This window comes from Chrysemys picta, chromosome 11 (assembly GCF_011386835.1).
Source record: "Chrysemys picta bellii isolate R12L10 chromosome 11, ASM1138683v2, whole genome shotgun sequence".
In the NCBI taxonomy this organism is placed as follows: Eukaryota; Metazoa; Chordata; order Testudines; family Emydidae; genus Chrysemys; species Chrysemys picta.
The window spans coordinates 20,225,186-20,249,260 of NC_088801.1; the positions used below are offsets into that span (position 1 = coordinate 20,225,186).

At 40.6% G+C, this 24,075-nt stretch overlaps 1 protein-coding gene across 1 annotated transcript in view; it reads right to left on the reverse strand.

The window, feature by feature from the left end:
• Window positions 1–1,732: 1,732 nt before the first annotated feature.
• The window catches only part of NXPH2 (neurexophilin 2), a 64,584-nt gene continuing 42,241 nt past the window's right edge, over window positions 1,733–24,075 (reverse strand). The window contains exon 3 of the mRNA XM_042860905.2: window positions 1,733–4,532. Within this exon, the coding sequence (XP_042716839.1) occupies window positions 3,789–4,532 (744 nt within the window). The 3' untranslated portion in view covers window positions 1,733–3,788. The remainder of the gene's footprint in view (window positions 4,533–24,075) is intronic.

Consider the following 24,075-nt stretch of genomic DNA (forward strand, 5'->3'; position numbering starts at 1 on the left):
GGAACGGGATGTATTGTAGAAACGTGGCCAAAGAGTGGCATTTCCAAGATGGTGGATGGGGCTTTTTGTAGGTGAAAGTATCGGAACACCTGGAGATCTCATCCTTTCCAGGGCGAACAGTTCATGAGGCCCAGGGGCACTTTCAAGTCTCCCCAGAGTCAACAGAACCAGGGCCAGTCACGGGATCTGTCTCTGAACTGATGATTCATGGGATGCCGGCAGAGCCAATGCAGAAGGGGTATGTGTGTCTGGAACTGGGACCAGCAGATCTGGTGAGTGATGTGACTTCTTATCTCTTTTGTAGGCCTTGAAGTGTGGCACTGCTCTGTGGACGGAACTCATGGATAGCGCGACAACTTTCTTAGACCTGGAGGAAGACTTACTCCCAGGCTTCTGTGACTCATGGCTAGGCCCTGGTGCAGGATCTGTAGCACTAGTACTGGTTCCATGGTAGGAGGCGCACTCTTGGGCTGTTTGGGGGGGTTCCCTCACCAGGATCCGAGAGCAGCCCCATGGCAACCTCCATGAGGTGCTTCTTAAGACGGAAGGCTCTGCCTTCCCATGTACGAGCAGGGAAGGAGAGGCAGATACTGCACCTGGACATAGTGTGGGCTTCCCCCAAACAGTACAGACAGCATTGGTGCTCATTGCTGAGGAAAAACAAGCAAGGGCAGGAAGCTCAGACTTTGAATCCTGGCCTCTTCAACATAATACAGTACCCAGACTCGGGTGCTGGAGGGAGGGGGACTGTTTGGCGGGAAACTGCAGAAGTGGCATCCCAAGTCCTTAACTGCACAAAAAACTTCTAGAAACAAGATAATTTCTAAAAAAAGAGTGAAAATCTTGACTATATATAGCACCCAAACCTGGGTGCTGGGTTCGGGGGAAGGTGGTGTTGGGGCTGTTTGGCAGGAAACCGCCAAAGTGGCGCCCCCAGCCCTTAAACCTAAAAAACTTCTAGAATCAAGATAACTATTACAAAAACAGCAAGAACCCTATGTACGAAAATAAAAACAGTTTTTCTGAATAGTTTGGAAAATGCGCCACCAAGGACGAGAGGACAGCAGAAGCTCCGACTTGGACCATGTGGTGGTGAGAAGGAACTGAAGACATGGTTGGTCCGCCCCGCCCTTTATTACCTCGGGCTAAACCATGAGGCAATGCAAGAGTGCATGCACCGAACGATGGACATTACTACTTTGAAAAGGTCCAACTCCGGGCACATGCATATAACCTCAGTGGAATACAAAAGGGACCATCACTCAAAGAAGAATCAATGAGGCCCCTGATCCTTCAAGGATTTATGCTTGGGAGGTCTACCTGTGAGGACCTCATTCCAGGATTGTGGCCTGAGTTATCACCGGATTTGGCTCCCCTTTTATAAACACCTTTTAAAATTTACCTTAAATTTTATTTTTTAAAAAAATCTTTATTCAGTAGCCAAGTCATTTATTAAACAGCCCATGGTAAGAACTATGTTGCCTCTCATGCAAAACTTAAATTTCTTTTCTCAGTCATCTGTGCCCTATAAACTTAACCACTGTAGAATCTTACAGTGCTCTGTTCTGCTGAGTGCTACAGCACGCTGAATTCTAATGGACAATAGTACATCTGGAATAAGAATCAGTACTGAACAGGAAAAAACTTTCATACAATTGAATCACTAAGCCAGTAAATATGTAAGAAGAAGAAGAACAAAAACATTTTTAAAATCAAATATGCCACAAACAAGTGACAGATTTAGCAAACTCTCTTTATTTACATGGAAATACATGTACACAGATATTCTGTATATGTACATATAGACTTAAGTATATATACATATCTGATTTCCACATACTCTACAATAAATACTTTGTAGTTTTTTAAATAGTTTATAGAGCTGGGTAAAACTACATGGCAACAAAATCGTGGCTTACAACTAAGTTACAAAAGCACCAAACACTGAACGTATTGAATATAGCAATAAATACTGGCATATATACAGCTAAATCTAAGACACGCTATACAGAACACAAAACAGAACATTATGTAGGTATCAGTAAGCAAACCAAAACCCATCTGAAACTTGTATGGAATAAGCTGTGACCGGACACTTTTAGATTTTTATAAACAAATTCACATTCTAAACTTGTAACTTTAAGACAAAAACAAATTAAACATTTCCTTTAACAAAGGATTTTTCTGTATGAAGCTTTGCAATAAGTAAGACTAGAGAAATAATCTGAGTGACATCCTTTTTGATTTGACATATAGTCTATCTATTTATTGGTCCAGAAGCACAGCTGCTTTAGCAAAATTTCTTATATGCATGTACCTTTCTGTCAGTGCTCATCAGTTCATATGTAATACAGCTCTCTCCTTTCCCGACAAGCCCTTTCCAAACCTTGGCAAAGAGCTGTGACATCAGAAAAGAGGAGCAGGAGCTGGCTTCTTTTTACACACACGTCTTGGTAATCCGCAATGGTGGTAAAAACGATAACCGATAAATAAATACAAATGTCATTTTTGCTTGATCCCAAACTGTTGAAATCGATTTTGCCATTGCCTTCAGGGGAACAGTATCAGTCCCTACATAAGCAGCGTATAGGGCCAGATCCTCTTTATACCAGCAGAGGATCTGGCCATATGTTGAAATGTGCTGTACTGATGGCAGTAGTTTGTAATCTTATATGACGCGTGGTGTCTAGATTTTTGTTGACCTTTCATTTTTCAGGGATTGTAGTTTTCTTGTCTTAAAAGATACTAACTAGTTTAACTGGGTTTCATGAAAAAGAAAAGCATGTGTTATTGGGGTATTGGCCTTATCTTGTGATACTTTTCAATTTCCAGGAAGGTAATAAATCAGGATACGCTGGATAGCAAGATGTTAAGGTAAATGCTTTCCTTTAAATGGAAGCCACTCTCTGTTATTTATTCTGGGGCTCACTGAACACGGACCATGGTTTTACAGAGTACACTTATATTCTATTACCACTGTAAAGCTAGTACCGGTATACATGTAAATATCCGAGTATAAATCAAAACAATGGTGACCACAATAGGGAAAAGTGTACACCAAACCTGTACACTTAGTGGGTCTAACAGACTAAGGATCATTGCATTTTCACAGGTAAGAATTTGAAGAAACTGCTCTTCCATTCCAGTGACTATGCGTTGCTGCCAAAACCCAGAGTAGGAATTCAATTCTCTTTCATTTCTTTAATAGAAATAGCATTTTATTTAAATATTAGGACTCAATTCATCAAATCCTCTGTGTGTGACAGTCCTGTTGACATCAGTAGAAGAGTTGTTGAAATTGAGTTTTGCATGTAGAGAGCTTGCAGGCCTGACCCAGTTGTCTTCCTCTTATTGTTTGTTGTTTGTATTTTGTTAGCACCTACAGTTCCCAATCAGGATTGTGACCCCAGGATGCCGAGGTGCTGTATTTACCAAGTAAAAGATCTCACTGCATCTGCTATCTAAAGCAGCCCTTTAAACCTGCCCCAGTAAAGATAACTTTCAAGATCAGTGTTTAGCACATGCATAATTTTGTTCCTCCTTGTCACGTTTTGCTAATATCTGATATTTCCCTTATTATTAACAACATAGCCAGAATGTAATTGTGTTAAATGAAAATGATTGTTACATAAACAGGTTGAATATTTATGAAACAGCACAAACATCTACAATTTTTGTAAAGACATATTTAACCTGATAGGGAAACACTGTCCGCTGCAGAAGATTAAAGGAAACTCATATTTATGACCAATGCTGTATTTCTACAGTTACTCAGAATATGAATTACATTAGCCAGAGGACAAGTAGGGCGTCTCACTATGGTAATTATAATCAGGGCAGACCTTTTGCACCAGTTTGTAATCTACACTGTAAAAAGCAATGTAAATGCAGATAACTTTAAATGGTTTAGAACACAACCAAGAAACATGGCTTTGTGTCTGCTCTTGGTAGCAGATCTTTGAAGGGTCAAAATTGCACAAGGCAGTTTTCTTAGCCCGATCTGTTTTTTCATACTCAATTCGGCAGTTGAAGGACTTGGATTCCTTGGTCTCCAGCGTTGACTGTGGAGAAGATTCAAATTCCACCACCTTGGAAGGTGGCACCAGGCTTACAGAAACATTTCCAAGACCTGTTGAGTTATGTCGGAAATAAACACTGAAGGTTCCATTGCCATGATCAACAATTTTCCCTGTGATGAGGAGGTTTAGTTTAACAGTTTTGATGTTGGAATGGAAGTCGCCCCACCCAAACATTTTCTTGAATTTCCCAGTTTTTACTATTGGTCTGCGCTTAGTCCGTGCAAGAGATTCTTGAACCTCAGTGATGTTGGCTAACCAATCCCAAAAGTTTTCTATGCTGTCTGAGTATGACATCTGGCCATGTTTCAACACTGGAGATGGCTTAACAAATAGGCGTAAAGGGTTGATGATCCTGGAATGGACAACGTTGTTGACCAATGTCTCTGCAGCATCTTTGTCTTCCCAATCCAGCACGTCTGTGGCATGGACTATTTGTTTAGTGTCACAAAATATCTGTTTCAAAAGAGAAAAAGTGAAAATGAAAATGTGAAGATAATGGAGTGGTTATTAATATTTAATTGTACATAAATAGGGTCCAAGCCCTTACTTGCATGACTAGCCTTTATATGTAGTCCCATTCCAGAGGACTACTCTAATGAGTAAATACTACTGCTATGAATAAGAATTTCCAGGACTGGGGCTCAAAGGGAAGAGATCGATTTCCTAGCCTAAAGCGATTAGTGTCTTAGAGTGAAATGGCAAAGCAGAATTTTCTCTTATTATTTTCACTTGGAACACCCTCCCAACTAATCTGTCTAGTATCTCTTCCCCACCCTCTCCTTCAGACCCTGTTCTCTGAAGACTCTCTGTTCATAATGTCCATACATAACTCTTTCTTTTAGTTGTGCTGACCTATTAATGCCTTTTATATTGATTCTGGGCCTAGTATCTTACCTTGTGCAAAACACTGTAGCAGGAAGAGGGCCTGAAACATAAGCCCTTGTATCAGAGGCCTGGTATGAGGCCTGAGACCTGGGCAAAAGTAGTGGTCAAAACTTTGCTGATATAAAGCAAAATCAGGCTGTGAGCTAGAGGCAGGCCCTGCTCACAGCATCTGTCAAGAACAGGGCTGATATTGCAAAAACACATATTCCTAAGAGGTGCTAGACACATAGCACTCATGCAAACACATTCCAGAAGGATGATACCAGAACACCTCGATAACAACACATTTCCTAAAGATAACAGGAACACATTTACCCGCCCTAAAGATAAGGTCAGTGTGATGGATAGAGATGTACAAGGTGATGGGTGGTAACTGGCTATGTCAGAGGGTGTCAAATAACTGTCAGAGGGGCAGTATGTAACTTGTTTGTATTGATGTATAAAAGGGAGTGTCAGAGGAAGTGTCTTTGCTAGCCGAGGGATAGTGGAAAGTCCCGCCACTAAATGAGCTGCATCCATTGTCACGGGCATACATTCATTGAGTGTACTTGTAGCAAGTAGGGATGTAAAACATTAACCAGTTAACCGGTAAGACTAATGCTTTAGTCTTACTGGTTAACCCGCCTTAACCGCAAACCCTGGGCCGGCTGGATCGGCCTCAGCCGCTTAATTGGTTAACCGTTCAAACTACGTATTTTAACCGTTTAAATGGTTAATTTTTTAAATGGTATTTGCATCCCTAGTAGCAAGTATAAGGCACCAATACTGTGCTCGTCGACAATAAACCTGACCAAGTTCCTTCGCTATGAACTGAGTCTGTGGTTATTGGGCAGTTTGAGCAGAGCCTGCTGTACAGGCTATCTGGCCAGAGTCAGTAAAGCACGCAGAGAGAACACACACTCAGCCAACATCTGACCACAAACATCATGTAAAGTTAGCACTAGACTCACAAAAAGACATGGGTATCTAACTGCCATTTTAGCTACCTAAATCCCAGAATGAGGCCAAGTGATTCACAAAATCCACACTCTCCTGCTACTGACCTCACTCAGCACCTAAATTTTTGCTGTAAACATTCTCTAGGCACCTACATTTCTGCCTCTTCACATGCATATTGCTGCCTCCCTCTAGGCATCTGGATGCCTACGCCCTAAAGTGATGCACAAAGCAGGGGGAAGATAGGTGTTCCTCCACCTAACTTGCCTGCAGGGCTCAATCCAGTAAGTGTACTCAGACCTTGCCTACCAGATCGAGGCGAGCTCACACAACACAGCTGGGTGTGAAGGAGGAGGACCACCTCTTCCATAATTGTTAGGCCAGTGGCTAGGTACTTACCTGGGATGTGGGACACCCCAGTTCATGTGCCCCACTCCACTTGAGGGGGAGAAGGGATTTCAGCAGGGATCTGACACCTCTGAGTTAGAGTTCAAAAAAGAACTAGATAAGTTCATGGAGGATAGGTCCATCAATGGCTGTTAGCCAGGATGGGCAGGGATGGTGTCCCTAGCCTCAGTGTTGCAGAAGCTGGGAAGGGTGACAGGGGAGGGATCACTTGATGATTACCTGTTCTGTTCATTCTCTCTGGGGCATCTGGCATTGGCCACTGTTGGAAGACAGGATACTGGGCTAGATGGACCTTTGGTCTGACCCAGTATGGCTGTTCCTTTGAGTGCCCTAGCAAAAGGATATAGACTACAGTGTATTTTGATGTGGGGCTCCTTCAGTCTCTCCTGTTGAAGTTCTTCCACTATGCATAAATAAAGCAGATTCATGTGTTAGGCATAAACTGGTCTGTGTAGACCCTATTGGTGTGCTTCAATGTAGTGCTGTTTGAAATAGTACTATATTAAAGTGCACAAGGAAAGGTTAGTGGACACCAGCAGGGTCTACATGGGGCCAATCTGTGCATAGCACATTAGTGTACTTCAGAAATCACACTCCCCCAGATAGTGCATTATCCCACGTGTAGACAAGCCCTGGTGGAGCTCTACATGAGACTATTCTAGAGCCCAAGGGACTAAGAATCTCATATGAGGGCTGGTAGGTCCCTGTTCACATCCCTTCTTCCTTTCACATGGAGAGGGGGACATGAATGGGGAGTCTCCCACATCCCAGGTGAATACTGTAACCATTGGGATAAAAGTTATGAGAGAGGTCCTGCATACTGCTGCTGCCTGCAAAAATGGCATAGGTGTCTACCTCCAAGAGGGGATTTGCAACTGAGAATACCAAGCAGAGGGCGGCACCTCCCTTTATCCTGGATTTACCAAGATACCAAGTTCCCTGGAGGGGCAGGGTTTAGGACACACCCCTTAGTTTGGCACCCGCTACGGGCTAGGTTAGGTGAGAAGCTAGCGTGCTGGCTTTTGTGAATCCTATTCTGAGATGCGTCTCTCTCATTCATTGTATAAGAAGTAGAGGTGCAAAACTCACAAAATTCACAAAAATGTGAATCTCATTGATGAAATACAGTGAGTGTGTGTGCTCCTTCAGAATAGCTTAGATGACACTTCATTCATAAATATAGAAATGTGTATTTTCATACAATTCTGGGGCAGGCCTCAGTATAAATTATACTAGACAAAAATGTTGTTCTATAGTGATACTGTATAGGCATGCCATATCTTTAGCACTTTTCAGGATCCACTTTCTTGAATGTATAATGAAATCCATCCTTCTCAATGTTTCACTTCTCCCATCTTCTCACCTTGCAAAACACAGAAAACTAAAAGGCCCTAGTCTGTTATGTTCTCTTTACAAACACTCATATGTTTTCTAGTAATAAGACTCTAAAACAGCATCTGAACGTACATAGTTACTTTTATAGTCTTTTTATAACGTAAAAATTGAGATGGACCTGAACCAAAACCTTCAGTCGAATGTTGAAGGGGGTTCAGAATATGAGTCTGCATCTACATTTAAATTTACAGCTGACTCCCTCTCTGTACAACGTACTAGCCCCAAACTTGCCAGCTTTGAAATCTGGATCCAAATTTACCAACCAGCCCCCCATCTCTACTTAAAAATGAATAAAGACTCTTCATGAAGACTCCAATTAGGAAAGGGAAAAAAGACAATAAAGATCACTCCTAGGCAGAAACCTTGTATGTCAAGTTTCTGTCTCTGGACTAATTTTTTATGACTGAGTTATCAACTCATAAATATAGAGGATTCTAATGGAAACACTGACAGATGCTTATCTATAACAGCACTAAAAGCACTGCTGTAATGATGCTATGGAAAACTGTCAATATGATGAAAGGGCCTGGGTGAAGAAATGGCACGTTATGTATGGCTCTTTAGCCACGCGCAACCTTGCTCATAAGTTAAAGAGCAGCAGGATGGTTTTGGGAATAGCACTTTCCCAGCACAGCTTGCCATAACCACTGCTAAGAAAATAACTATCAGCTGCCTTGTTACAGAAATACCATATCGCTTGGATGAAACAAGAATGGATCCACACTTTCACCCAACCCTCAATCCAAAACCTGCCATGAACCTTTTCTGAAAAATGAAAAAAAGTAGCTATTTTGCTGCACTTACAGATTCCAACTGGGGTCCAGAAGTAGCAATGTTGAAATGCCATGATGGAGGGTGTTAAAACCATGTTGCCTGCCTGCCTGGAAACAGGAAGGCTCCCAGCAACTCTTCTTTGGGCCTGTTCTGAGCAAGGTTAAAATGCTGGTGCCCAGTCTGCCTTTGTGTCTCTACTCTTGCCAATGTTAATGGCAGCTGCACTGGTGGGAACAATGGAGGAAACTAAGAAACAAAGCGTAGAACGGAAATTGATGAGGTTGGCTGTTAATATGTTGTGTAAAAAGAAGAACAGGAGTACTTGTGGCACCTTAGAGACTAACAAATTTATTAGAGCATAAGCTTTCGTGGACTACAGCCCACTTCTTCGGATGTGTGTCTTCACTCAAATTGTGAAAGTAACATGGCAGCTCATAGTGTTTTGCCTTTTCCCAACGGTGTAGGCTTGCACACAATTGTTTTTCTCTGCCTAGTTCAGCGCACTTTTTTTTTTTTGCACCTTATATTGGAGTCTCTAACTGTGCCTGTGTCATCTGTTTGACCAGACTTTTTTTCTCCAATTCTCTTTGTAGTAAGAAATCCTAGAAGGGTTGCCTAACATGCTGCTGGTGATGCTCTGTACGTTTCATTAAGGTGCTCTATCTCTCAATGAGACAGTATGGGGCTGCTGACCGCATTGTCCCAGAATTCACAGCTACAGCCTGGTGGGTGTGGATACACAAACTGCATGGTTATGATGTGAAAAATGTAACTGTATGGACACAGCTTGGCTGTTTGTGCTGCAACTGGATCAAATGAGTGTCACAAACTGCTAACAAAAACACAACTCTTATTTATGGCGTCAATGGGGCTTTAGAGGGTGAGCTATCATTAATCAAGGTGCTGGGATCACAACACTGTACTATGTTAAACCAATGGCATCAGATCACATCACATTACATCAGAGCATGCGTATATAACCCCCCCCCATGGTTGTATTCCCAAAGGATAATCTGACATGTTCCTGTAACAAAGGTGACAGATGACTGCATCTGATAATTTTTGCACAATATCCAAACAGCCGGTTATACAAATTATTCAGCTATGGGAATGAATATTCTGGTGCCAGGAATATTTTACTCAGGGGGAGGAGGAAGAAATAAACATTGCTGGAAGTGGTCAATAAAACCGTATACTTTACTATCTGACTCCACCTCCATTCCTATTGTTATCTTGTTACGCTAATTCTATTGAGAGAACAAGGCTCATCAGCTGCAAAAGTTGAGGTGAATCAGTTGCTTGAAAGGAGGCTACACAAGCTCTTACAGGGAAATGCTTTATGTTTTGAAAACATTTAGTTTAAAAATGTTTCTAACAAAGAACGACTTGACTTTGGACTTGCCAGGGCAATGCACAGTCCATAGACCACAGGACCCCGGGAGAGGAATATGGTGAGATTGTTAGAAAAGCACAGACATTATTCATATTTCTATCTATAACTTTATCTTATTTGTGCAGATTTTTATTTTTAAGTCTTTACAGCATAGGAGAACAGAACTCTCCAAGGATTCATTTTCCTCTATACATTTCAAAGGCTCCTTATTTGATGACAGCTTTTTGTTATTAGTGAGCACAGCCCAGTGCCTTTTGTTAAGTTGTTTATTCACTTTAGTTAGCAATTTTCAGGAAATAAAAAAATTGGTATTGAAAGAATGCAGCATATGCTGAAAACTGACTTCCTCAGTATCTCCCCATTTTACTGTGTAGTCTTCCCTGTTGTGCAGACCATTGTTGTTTGAATAGTTGAAAACTCTTGTTTAGTAAAGTGGAAGAACTTGTCTTTTAATTTGTTTGCCTTCTGCAGTAGGTCCCGCTTGTTGCAGCTGCTTTTGCTTATTCCCTTAAAGCCACAGTCCTAGATTTTGAGGCCGGAAAGGACCATTAGATCATTCTAGTTTGACACAGACCACAGAATTCACTGTTACCTCTGTCTTGAGCCCATATTCTTGTTTGACTACAGCATATCCTCCAGAAAAACACCTTGTCTTGATCTGAAGGTATCAAGAGATGGAGAATCCACTACTTCTCTTGGTAGTTTGTTCCATATGTGACTTATTTCTAGTCATGGTTTTCTGCAATGCCTTTCATACCTGCTATTTTCTCCCCATGAAGGCACTTATACACCATAATCAAGTTGACTTGATTACAGATATGGGGTAAAATACTGGCCCAATTGAAGTCAATGAGAGTTTTGTCACTGACTTCAGTGGAGGCAGGATTTCATGCATGGTCTCACTTATGCAGCTCCCCATGAAGTCCATCCCTTGCTCATGGTTTTCTTCTTCCCAGGCTTTGTCTGAGAAAGGAGGCTATAATGAAGAATGCCTTAGTCTGGGTGAGTTTTAAGCCGATTCCATATTTTGGACACTGGTCCTATTTAAGTTTTACTTCATTTGTTTTGTACATGCTTCAAGCCACCAAAGCTTTTGATGTGAGCAACATTTTAAAATGTCATATTAAATAAACAGAAGATAAGAACTGTATCCTTGTAAGGGTTGAATTGTCCTGATGTTTCTGGGGTTTTACTCCAAGTTATCAGTCAATCATGGGACACGGTTTTTACAGCTGATCAGTGAGAGAGGCACCAACTTCATCCCTGCCAGGGGTCATTTCAGATCTCTCAGAAATTAGTGCCAATGAGTCGGGGGTGGTGGTGGTGAGGGAGAAATAGTTATAGGAAGAAAATGGTTCTGAACCATTATTCCATCCACCAGTGATGCTGCTGTGATCCTTCTAGCACATCAGTGAGCTGGGAGGGTGGGGGGAGGGCGCTAAGAGGGCCCAGGTAGTTGTCAACCTCTTCCAGCTGCCTGAATACACTCTTATCAGAGCTCCACTGGGAAGCTAGAGTCTGGAGGTAGCTCCTAACTCACTCAGGACTTGTCTACATTTGAAATGCTATAGCAACACCACTGCAGCTGCACCTCTGTAGCGCTTCAGTGTAGCCACTACTTAGGCTATGTCAATACTACAGACCTTACAGCAGTACAGCTGCAAGGCTGCAGCTGCGCCGCGGTAAGGTCTCCTGGGTAGCTGCTCTTTGCCAGCAGAAGAGCTCTCTCCCACCGGCCTAATTAAACCACCCCCAACGAGTAGCAGTAGCTATGCTGGCGGAAGATGCTCGCCTGCTGACATAGCGCTGTTCACACCGGAGCTTTTGTCGGTGAAACTTTTGTTTTCCCTGACCAACAAGTTTTGCTGATAAAAGTGCTAGTGTAGACATAGCCTTAGGAAAGGGGTTCTCTCCGAGAGGTGGTAGCTAGGCCAATGGAAGAATTCGTCCATCAACCTAGTGCTGTCTAAAGGAGGACTTAGTTCAGCTTAACTAGTTGCTCAGGCTTTTTCACACACCCCTGAGCGACACAGTTAAGCTGAATGAATGTTCCGGTGTAGACCAGGCCTCCGAATGCTGTACCAGTACCATGGTTTTATTCTGAAAAATAGATATTCATGTCCACACTATAACTTCTTATGGTACTTCTCTGGCTTCTTCAGGCTAATTTCAGTAGGTCTGCAGTCTTTTATACTGTGTATTGCAATAACAATGCAAAATCACTGAACTGGTGGAACAAAAACCTGAGCTTGAAAAAAGGGGAGAGGGAGAGAAATTGCTCTGCTTTATCTGTTTGAACATTCAATGATTTCAACACATTTATCAAATTTTAAATAATTTATGCCTTGACAGGGCTTATCAATTTTGCAAAGCACACACATTAGCTAGATACAATGATATCATATTTGCTTTTTCAGCATCTTACACTTGAGCTCAGCGAGATTAATAAAAACTCAGACCTTCATCAATTCAATGGAAAAATATAAAACTGTATTCCATTACAGCCTTTTTGGTAGGAAAATGATGACAGATTCTAATAATTCATCATAACAAGCTGAGCTTGAACTTTACTGATAATTAAATGTTTCTCCCAAAGGCAGAGGCTGTGATGGGTTTTATGGTAGCAGATGTGATTGCTGTCAGGAATGCTGTAAGGAATTTAGGAATTAAGGATCATCTTCTTTTAACCAGACTATACAAAAGAGCCATATTTGATGCTATCTAGTCACAGACATGTTTTTCAAAATTTGTTGTGCACCCATATGCTTTCATCATGATAAAGACCATTTAATTCACATTCCAGGGGCATTACTGGCTGGGAATTAAGTGCTTTGCTCCGATTCTGCAAAGCACTTAAGCACATGCTTAAGTCCATCCCTATTCTGCAAAGCACATGAATGGGTATTTAAGTGCTTTGCTGAATCACGGTCTAAACTGTTAAACATGTCTAGTGACTGAGTGAAATCACTAATGGCTCTTCTGTGTAGTCCAGTTAAAAGAAGATGCTACTTAAGGAGAGGCTCAAGACTTTGCCAAATCTGACCCATCAACTGGGTAACTGACAGATAAATGCATCCTCTTTGGGTAGGCAGATATGAGATTGTTGGATTACATAGATTAGCAAATTTGAATGCCTAGCATTTACATTGATTAAATGAGTGGTTACAGCTGATGAAGAATTTTCTATTTAAATGTTTCTGGTGGACAATGCAGCTTCCATAAAATCAAAATTTCTCTAGGGAAAACTTTGATTTTGCTGAAAATTCCATTTTCCATTGGGAAAATCTAAATGAAATATAATTTGGGTCAATCTGAATCAGAACATTTTGGTTTGTTGAACAGAATAAAACACTGTATTTTGGCTCGGTTCATTGAATTGGATCTGTCTTTGAGCTACCCAGTGCTTCATGGGAGTGCAGTTCAGGTGCCTTATGCCTTTGTTCTCCTTTATAAACTGGGCTTCCCGGCTGGACTACATTTCCCAGGATGCACAGTGGTCTCTCCTCTGGTTGAACTGCTGTGACATCATGGGGAGATGTTATTATCCAGCCTAAAGAGAAGAATGGGGACATGAAGAACCTGAACTACAACTCCCGTGAGGCATTGCAGTAGCTCAAACAGATGCAGTTCAGTGTTGAACAGAGCCAAAATGAAATGCTTTGTAATTTTTTAATGGAAATTTTTCAGAACTTTCTGTTGTTCCAAGAAAAAAATTGGTATTTCAACCTTTTCATCCCAATTCTGGATAAAAGCAAATATCAAAATATCTGAATTTTCCAAGTGATGGACATTCTGATTTTTGACCAACTTTGATTCCCAGACATTTAAACTGTGGTGTTCTGAAAATTGTGTTAAAGTTATGATCTATCACTTTAAATTCTTATGGGCTTTCCTGTCCTGCTTGTAGGTTGGTGCCTCTGTAGGAAAGCATGCAATCTGTGCCTACCAGCAGTCAGTCAGCAGGCAGCCAGCCTAGAATAAGGCTGAGTTGTGGCTTTCTGTTTACAGAGCAGCCTGTTTCGTTTCTCTCTGATTTGGGGTTGTTGTGTGTTACTCTGGATTCTAAGAAATCAAGTAGTGTTACATTATAGCCTTCCAGCAAGAACAGTTGTTTATATGTAACTACTCTGTGTGCACACTGTGAAACATAATAGAGAAAACTGGTGATGAGGATGTATTAAAAATAAAAACGTAAAGCTAAAATGCTTTATATGCCTATATATGGCAATATGAACATTTTCCAATTTAATGAAAGAGACGACAATTTTGCAAGATATATTCAGAGAATTAAGCAGTCTTTTTTATGCATGTGCTATAGAAGATACTGATAAAGGGCTGTTTTCCTAACACTGGTTGAAAAAACAACTATTACTGTGATTTCCACAAGGACCTGATGAGTTGGAGTATAAGGGCATAATATACCATGGGCAAATATGAGCTAAACAACTTTAGCTGACGTCAATGGAAGTTGAGTGTGTGCTATGATTTGCAGAAGGCACTTACCCTTTTGCCAGGATTGCTCCCTGTGTTTCCCTCCCTTGGTCCATTTTGTGTGAAACAGATGCAGATTATTTAATGACAATTATGTCGAATGATTACTGGAAATTATTTTTGAAAGGTCAGTGGGGTGTGTAAATATCACATAGCTCCCATACTTAAGAAAAAAGAGGAAGCTTCAGGAAAATACAACCGGCCTATGAATTTGATTTCAGTTGGGGGGAACCTATTAGAATACTAAAATGAGAGAGTTTTGCGATGTAAGGGGCAGTCAGCATAAACTCTCAAATGGATGATCTCTCACAACTCTCTTATTTGAATTCTCTGAGTACTAAATTAGTAGATAAGAGTGAAATAAACGTGGATGTAAATTTGCCAGGGCTTCAACCATTTACCAAACACCTCTTCACCAGAGATGAAGTTCAGGGACCCTCAGCCTATACAACTTCCCCCAACCTTTGGACACTTTCTGGGGAGTACTATTTTTTTTTTAAACTTACTAATAGAGAGAGGTGGCTCCATACTCTCTCTCTCCTTCCCTTTCAGGAGTCCCAGTTTCCCCTTTGTTTCCTCTTGTGCTTTATTCTTCAGTGCCTAAATTCTGGAGATCCAACTCCCTGCTGTGCCTGGAGAACCTGTGGAAACTGGAGTTCAGTACACACAGGGTATCACACTGTAAAAACAAGTGTGTTCTTAACTCTGGTTGAAACAGCATGGAAAACACGGCAACTTGGCTTTAATTTATCTTTCTATCTTTCTCTCTTACACTTGACTTGGGCAGGGTGGATTCCAGTGTTTAGGCAGCATTTTCTCCTCCTATACATGCTGTGGAGTGGTCACAGAGCACAGACATCATGTGAGTAGCAAATCAGAGAACAGTTACTAAACCAGTTGTGCTGGCAATGATGGGAAACTGAGGAAAGGGCTGACTGGAGCTCCAGAGCTTTGACTGAGAATTCTACCCAGGGAGCCTGCTGGTAGGCTGCAGAGGATTGGGTTGACTGAGAAGGGAAGAAGTCACTTATCAAAGCAGTCTGAATGTTGAATAAGGTTTGCTTCTGTGGCCAGGACAGGGACAGAGGTTTCACTGGCCACGCTCTTTCACTGCATCTCACTTTCAGCAATTTTGTGCTCGCTTTATCAGTCTTTTTAACTGCATATTTCTTTGTTTCAGGCTCTCCTATTTAAAGCACATTTTACCAAGAAAAAATTCAGATGTACTGCTCATTGGCTATGGCAAAGCTAGTATCTACTTAGCAATACCTGTCCCAGTTCTAACCATAAAAATGTGAGCCACAGCCACTTATTTCCTGACGCTCTGTTTCCTAGTGCCTTGCCATTCGTAGGGAGAGAAGATTTTTCACTGTAAAATACAAAACACCTGTGGTTTGAATGTGGGAAGAGTTGTAGTTTAGGATTAAAATGGGGGTCAAAACCAGGATCTGTAATGTCAGGATTAGGTCCTATATTTGCTAGAACTAGACTAAAGAGAGAAGAATTATGGCTAATACAGAGGATAACGGTAATACCCCAACTGTACTAAAGACCCTCCCTATTTAGTTTGATTAACAGAGCAATCTGAGTTTGTCCAAAACTTTGAATTAATTATTCCTCAATGTAAATGAAAAAATCACACACACATTGCGGCCACAGTTCAACCATGCTAATCGGAACAAGGCATGGGAGATGGGAGTTAAAAAGAGAGGTTAAAACACATGCCTTGGAATGCCCTTCACTTCACTCTGGTTAGCAAGGGCATTGAACACCCATTCCTAAACTGAAACAGTTTTCACTTTGCAATTCACCCTCTTAAATTGTAAATAACAGCCAGCCAGCCCTTCTACCTCCATTTAGAGATTATGGAATCTTTGCGTTACTGCTCTTGCCCAGTTAAAAACCAATAGTAGTCACTAATTTGGCTTTCATTTTCTTGATCAGTAGTCTCATTTTAAAAGATATTAAAAATATATTTACTCTTTTTTAGGATAATGCCTATTTCAGCAAAGATACCCATTCAAAAGCAGAACATTGCAATACAGGGCCTGATTATTCAGAAGCGCTGAGCATCCAAAATTCCATGTGAAAGCTGTGGGTGCATAGCACCTCTAAACAGGACCGGCTCTAGGCACCAGCAAACCAAGCATGCGCTTGGGGTGGCACAATTTCAGGGGCAGCATCCTGGCCACTTTTTTTTTTTTTTTTGCTTGGGGAGGCAAAAAACCTAGAGCCGGTCCTGCCTCTAAAAATCAGCCCTTTACTATATTTGGGATTTGCAAGTTGCTTTGCAGCTGGGGAGTTTTAAAGCATCTACAGCTATTGCAACTTTGCTGCACTAATGAAAGGTGGCCAGAAATCCCCTGTTCAATAGATTATATAATTGGATTGCTTTAACAATTCTGTCCTGTCTCCTGTAGTTAAAACTAAAATGACAAGCTGCTTCAGCAGAAAAAACCCCTCATGATCGAACTTTGCAGCCCATTAAATTTTCTGCTTGTAAATGAATCTTACAAAGAACTTCCCTCCCTGTAGAGAAGACACACCATAGTATCATCCCTGCTGACAAAATTGAAAACAATCTCTGCAGCACAACATATTGCTATCAATGATTAGTGGTATGAGTTCCCCCAAAGCCATATCTCTTCTGAATCTTTAGGGAATTGTCAGAGCAGTATAATAGGAAAGTGACAGAAAGGGAATGAAGAATGACAGACTCAAACTATATATCAGTATATTAATTGTGGATATTAATATTTCCTGACATAATACATCATTGTCTGAAAAGCTATTAATACTGATAACTATAAATAGGAACTCAAACATCTGAAGGAAGGCATGAAAACAATTGCAAACTTTGCTCAGCTTGCCTAAAGCTTTATTTAACTTTTAGCCTTTTTCAGGTACCTTTTAAAAGTTGCCAGACTGACACAGAAGCTAACACAGAAAATATAAATTGAAAATATAAAAGGAAATCTCTGGGCTCAGCACTGTTTTTGCTGCTAATGTTGAATATGGCAAATTCTTCCTTTAAGTTGGTGCTGGTAATGTGGGAACTCTATTCCCACTTTGAAAGACACTTTGCCATTTTTTTTTCATGCAAAGCTCTAAGAGAAGAAATATATAGGTAAGGGTTAAGGAATCAAATAGAAAACTTTTGATGAAAGCACAGACCAACTTTTGAACAAAAAACCAGGATAAAAAAAAAGTCACACTAGAAACATACTGCCTCCATGTTTGCAGATATTCCGATTTAGGCTGTGAGCTCACTATATCTTCTAAACTAAGAAGATTTGGGCTTGTTCAGTGCTTGGATGAAAGACCTCAAAGGAAATGCAATGTGTCTTAGGAAGCTGGGTTAGTTATTCAGTACAGAGCATTCTTTCCTCTTATGGGTCATTAGTGAATCAGTGTTGCATAAGGGATGCTGCTGTTGGAGGTACTGCCTTTTAGATGTGATGAAAACCAAAGATCCCAGTGCCAGGGGTCATTAAAGATTTAATGGCATCTTTTATTACATCTAGTGTGCTATCTAGATCCCTATAATTATTATAGAACAACATTTTTCCAACAAACCTGTTTTCAATGCAAAATGGATTTTTTTGCTAAATGAACATTTTTGCAGAAAATGCTAACTTTGTTTAAAATTGTCTAGTTTTTGGTGAAAAAAATGGGGGTTTCACCAACTTTTTTCTGGGAAACGATTAAACAAAAATTGTTTTCTTTCAAAATTTGTTTGTGAAAAATGCTTTGTATTTCCCAACCTGCTCTAGTAATTACATTTTGCTTTTCCTAAGTGTTGGATAAATTGCTTGCAGTGTACAAAATATGTATAGTATGATCTATATTTTGAATTAATCTACCTGTTTGCTAAGAACAGCCATTTTGTTTTCTGAATTGCTCCCACCTGTTCTCAAAGAAAACACATACTGTAGATTCTTCAGGAGACTTTACTTTTGTTCTTTCTTATTATTTTCCTTAACCTAACATAAAGCTCTTTGGATTTAAAGTACATGCTTTACTCATTTGTCAATATGAAAACAGTTCTTCACACTCTTGTCCTAAACTCTTGTGTAGTGTTGTCGTGCTCTGTAAAACATGCCAGTGGAAATTACTTTCTCTACCACTGGAAAGCAATTTCTATATTGTTATAAAATGTCCTATGATCTTTCTGAATAAAAAGTGCTATGCAAATTATTGTTTATCTAGTCACTGTTCTTTGCATATTGTTTCTTGCAATTAGAGGTCATTATAGAAATTTTAGTTCAGTCAAATCTTATTTTTCAAAAAAAGAACTTAAATATGAACTGAAATGATTCCTTAAAATAAAATTTTAAAAATCCATTTGGGATAGGAATTGGCATACTAGATCAGACCAGCAGTCCATCTACTCTGGCAATCTGTCAGACGCCAGTACCAGCTACTTCAGAGAAAGAAAGCCTGTTTTAGGCAGTTTTGGGTGTAACCTGCCCAAAGGCAGGGACAGGTAAGGCATAGGCACCATAGGCCCAGGCCTTAGGGTCCATCTCTTGGTGCCAAGCTTACTTGTTAAGCAAGTTTTCAGTCCTCCTAACTACAAAGCTTGAAAACATGATGTGAGTGTAACAGATGCAGTGATATCTGCCTGAGCCTGCAGAGAACCTGGAACAATAGCTCTAGAAGGTGTGACAGGGTTGCCAACCCTCCAGGATTGTCCTGGAGTCTCCAGGAATTAAAGATTAATCTTTAATTAAAGATTGTCATGCGAAGAAACCTTCAGGAATATGCCCAACCAAAATTTGCAACCCTAGATGTGAACTTCTTTAGTTTAACAAAGAGAAGGTTATGGGGTGACTTGATTACATTCTATAAGTAGCTACATGGGGAACAAATGTTTAAAAATGGGTTCTTCACTCTAGCAGGGAAAGGTATAACACAATGCAATGGCTGGAAGCTGAAACTAGACAAATTCAGACTGAAAATAAGGTGTACATTTGGAAAGTAATTAACCACTGGAATAATTTACCAAGGGTCATGTTGCAGTCTCCATCACTGACAATTTTCAAATCAAGAATGGATATTTTCTAAAAGTTCTGCTCTCCGAGTTATTTTGGGGATTTCTATGGCCTGTGTTATACAGAAGGTCAGACTACATCATCACAATGGTCCCTTCAGGCCTCTATCAACTGCACCATGCAACTCAATGGGGTGTTATCTCCAGGCCCCATTACTCTGGAGGGCCCTCCCAGCAGAGAACTGTGTGGCAGGAGGAGAAACCTGCAGTGGGCCAGCCAATCAGATGTACCTTGACTGCTGAGGGAAGTGCTGAGGGCCCCTGCTGCTACTGCTGGGGACAAAAGACTTCACACTGCTAAGCTTGCCTCTTGGGGAAGGGATGGGGCATTTGCCCCATGCTGGGGTATGCCTAAAACACAGAATTGCCTCAATCCAGCCCTGCCTCCAACGAATGTTTCCTCTTGAGCCTCAATTGTTAGAAGCCGGCTGGCATGTGCCCTGAAGTTTGAGGGTTCCTATTCCTTCTATAGCTGCGCTTTTTACTATTTCTTCTTATAACTCCGGCCTTTCCTGAAGGCTCTCCTGTTAAGGATTCCTGAGCTATGGAGGCTTAAAATTACCCATAAATACATTTTAAAAGGGAACTAGTTACAAGGTGCTCTACCTTCCAAGTCTCAAATTCGTTTCCCTCTCCAAGAATCGATATCACTAACGGCTACCAGAGTTTGGTGAGCGCCCTTCTTTCCATTGCTGTAGATTGTTGACACTGTTGTGTCATCAGCTAATGCAAAGAAAACCCGGGCCTGGAACTTTGGAAGATATGTAAACAGGTGCTGATTATCAGATATTCTTATTGAGTCAACAGCTGCAAGTGTTACAGATTAATGCCATGATCCTGCTACCTGTTCTGCATGGGACTTCCACGTATCGGCCCATATGGATCAGATGGCAAAACTGGTGGCTTCAGAAGAAACTTGGGATCTAAACCAACTTCTTAAACGTATTTAGCTGAATTTTAGAAAAAGTTTCAACTCACTTTTTTATGGCTCAATCCTGCACGATGCTCTCATCTCACCCTGAAGTCACAATACCACTTGCAGAAGCTGCTCTGCACCTCCCAGAGACAGGCCCTAAATTAGCTTTCTCTTATTGCAGATTAAAATGGGAGCACTTAACACTCTTTGCCAAGCTATCACCTGCTGACCATCCGTCTGCTGAACTTTATAGTTAATAATTTTCTCTCCTGCTTCTTTCTTTAATGCCTGAGAGATTTCACTTTACATTTGCTAAGATCAGTTCATTAAAATACTAATTTCAAACTGTAATTATCTGTTGGTTAGCATTGCTGGTTGAACCAGCAGTAGTGCCGATATACTCCTAACTGCAGGAGAATTCACAGATGTTCCAGTCCCCAGGAGCTTCTAGCAAGAGTAACTATAGCACTTAAATAGAAGCAACCTTGGAAGAGATTTAGGGAATGTATTTTAAGAATAATAGCAAAGCTAATAATTAAGAATAGTTTATGGGGGGGGATGCTTTCATGGAAATCAGTAGCATCCACTAGAAATAAATCTTCTGATATTAGTGAAGTCAGCTATGCTCTGCATGGCTTACAAAATTTAAACTAGAAATGGGCCTGAATGTACATGGATCCAGACTTCGCCCCCTAGAACTTTGGAATCTGTTTGGGTTTGGTTCAGAATGCTCGGACCCTGGCTGGTCCACCTTGCTCATAAATACACAATAGCAAATATTGCTTTGAATGCCTATTTAACTCTGCAACATGACACCTCTTTTTATTTTAACTGCTTTATGGGAGAAAATTTTAATAATATAAAAAACCTAATAGTTTTAGCAAGCTAGAAGTACAGAGAGAAGCTGCAAATTTTGAGCGGATTCCAGAATTTGTATTATTATAACACGTAAGAGATCATTAACAAAGAAAAATATTACAGTTATCTACACCCTTTGAGAGTCTAACTAATGAACCTCTAACAGCTGCTGTTGAAAAATCAGCAACACTATTACTATCAGTTTCAAGACAAAGCACAGCTGACAGATGTTTGAAGTGATAAATCAGTCTGCACAAGGATTTAAAATAACAAGCCCCAAATGGTCTTTAAAAGACAAAGGTGCTGGAGCAAACTATTTCCAGACACTTTGGATTCTGTCAAAAGTTAGATCACTGATGTAATTATCTTGCAAAATAGCAATGACCAGAGTTATAGATTACGAAATATCTAACAATGATAGTACCTGAGCCAAATTTTGAAAAAGTTTTATATTCATCTTTGCTTTTGATGGCAGTATTGAGAACACCATGCTGCCCAGAACATTACTTATGTTACGAAAAGTCCACAGTGGGATGATGTATAAAATGTAAGTGAATTGCATTTTTCTTGTACATTTTAATTAAACCTATTTAAAGACAAGCAGTTATATTTTAATAGGCTTTGCACACCATAATTTAACTAAGTCATAAACTTTTTGTTGTTGCTTCATTGATGGCTGAGCCTCATAACACATTGCTAAAGTGAGAAAGATAATTAAGAGCCCATTCCTATGAGGTACTGGGTGCTCTCAAGCTCTGTTGGCTCCAGTGCGCAATAAGGGTGGTGACGAAAGATCTCTAACATGAAATACAGACTTCTTGCACTTTGTTTCAACTTGCATTCATGCATCTTGCTAGATAGCGGTTAACCTTTATTGTTGAGTATGGGGATAAGTTTTATTTCATGTACAAAATAATGCAGATGTTTACAGCTTCAAAGCCTATGCATTTGACTCCTGATTCAAACAGAAGGTCATAGGGATATGGTCCTATGAGGTGCTAAGTGTCTTCAACTCCCATTACTGGAATCCACCTAGGAAAATGGATCAAGATGGAACATGCTGGGCCCTCTGATGTCCATGGCAGAACAGTGCTGCTCAATTTGCATTACTCTTATTCATCATCTTAAGGTAACACAATAAGTGGCAAGGATATGCTAGGAACACTACAGAACCCAGCATGCAATGCTTATCTTAATCTGAACTGTCTCGGGCACCTTCTGCATTTAATCCACGGACCACACTTTGGTCACCCAAGCAGCTGGGACTAAGCTGATTTACACCAGCTGAGGATCTGTTAACTCGGGCTACTGAATACTCCTGGTGCTGTTTTTCAACCGCTAGTGCCAACTTCCTGAAAAGGTGGTGGTGGGGAGGGGATTTACTGCTGTTCCCAAATTCAAAATGTACTTTCAACAAATAGTCTCCAATGTTTGTCTAAAATTTGCTTTTCCAGGGAACACTTCTGCCAGCAAGTGCCTTCAGTAGCATATGTACTGAAAGGAAACACAAAAGGGTGCAAACACAGGCAAAGCCAATTTATTGAAAAATGTGAAACAGGTAGTGGAGGGAATTTTTGGCAGTGTTTTGCTCAACTCCAGTGCTAGGCCATGGGTCTCCTGGTAAAGGAGAGTGAGACACGCTTCCTTCTTAGTAACAATGTATTATGGAGTGTGATCCTTCCTCAGCACAGGAGGCTGGACTTGACCTCTTGAGGTCCCTTCTAGCCCTACATTCATATGATTCTATGGTCATACACATTTCTTTTTTCCTTAGGCATACAAAATCAGAGTTCTACTTCCCTCCTTTCTCATCCTCCTCAGTGCAGGTGGCACCTGCTGTATTTACTTGGGAGTAGGGAAGGGCCGAAAAATGCTGCTGCTTTCACTTGCCCCTTCTGTTAAGTCTAAAGAGGTGGCGCGCTGGAGCAGTTGAAACAACTTAGACACTGTTACCTATGTACGCACATGTTGTTTGTGTTCTCATGCTGACCTCACATGCAATGGCATGGCATGGCGTCTCAGTTACTATTCTCCTCATGTTATGCATGAAAGACCATGGCGGTTTTCAAAATTTAATTGAAATCCTTTCCCATTCAAACCAACTAGCATAAATAGCATGCTGGGGCACTTCTTGCTCTTATTGACTGACTACTTATGTGCATGCATGCTGCCTTCTTACACAAACTGCTTTTTTTTTTTTTTAAAAAAAAGAGAGAAATCACTGACTGAGAGGCTGCCTTATTATTAATTTTTTAAAGGCAACACACTATTACCCTGTGCCTAGGAGCGGCCAGCCACATTGGCACCTCCTGTGCACTGCTCAATGTGCTGATCTTTCTCATCTGAGTTCTGGAGCAGCGGCAGTGACTCTGTACTTAAGTCTGTACGAGAGCTTCTCTTATAAACCCAATTTTAATCCCTTTTAATTTGTTTACCCCCTCCCATATCCAACTGAAAGGGGGGGAACCCTTCCTTTTAGCCTGAAAATTTGTAGTCTTATGTCCTAGGAAGATGTGGCGGGTGGGGTTAGAGATAAATTGGTTACGGCATTTTCAAATTAGAAGAGTTTCCTAAAATTGAGAGAAACATTTTTTGATCCACTTATCAATTTAAACATAACTCAGCTTCTGGATTAAAAAACAACAACAAAAACTACACACAGTTATTCCCATTAAAAACTAGTGCTTATACCTAATTTTTAATTTAGGCAAGTTCATAAAGCTTTGATTATTTTTGTTTAGGACCAGGCCCAGGCAGAGCTAATCCCCAAACTACAAAGTAAGTTATTTCCAAAGCAGTGGGCCCAAAACTTAAATTCCAATCTGTGCATAGATTATCAGGGCTTGAAAGAGAATCCTTTAACCTTCTATTGGGTATCCGGATGTAG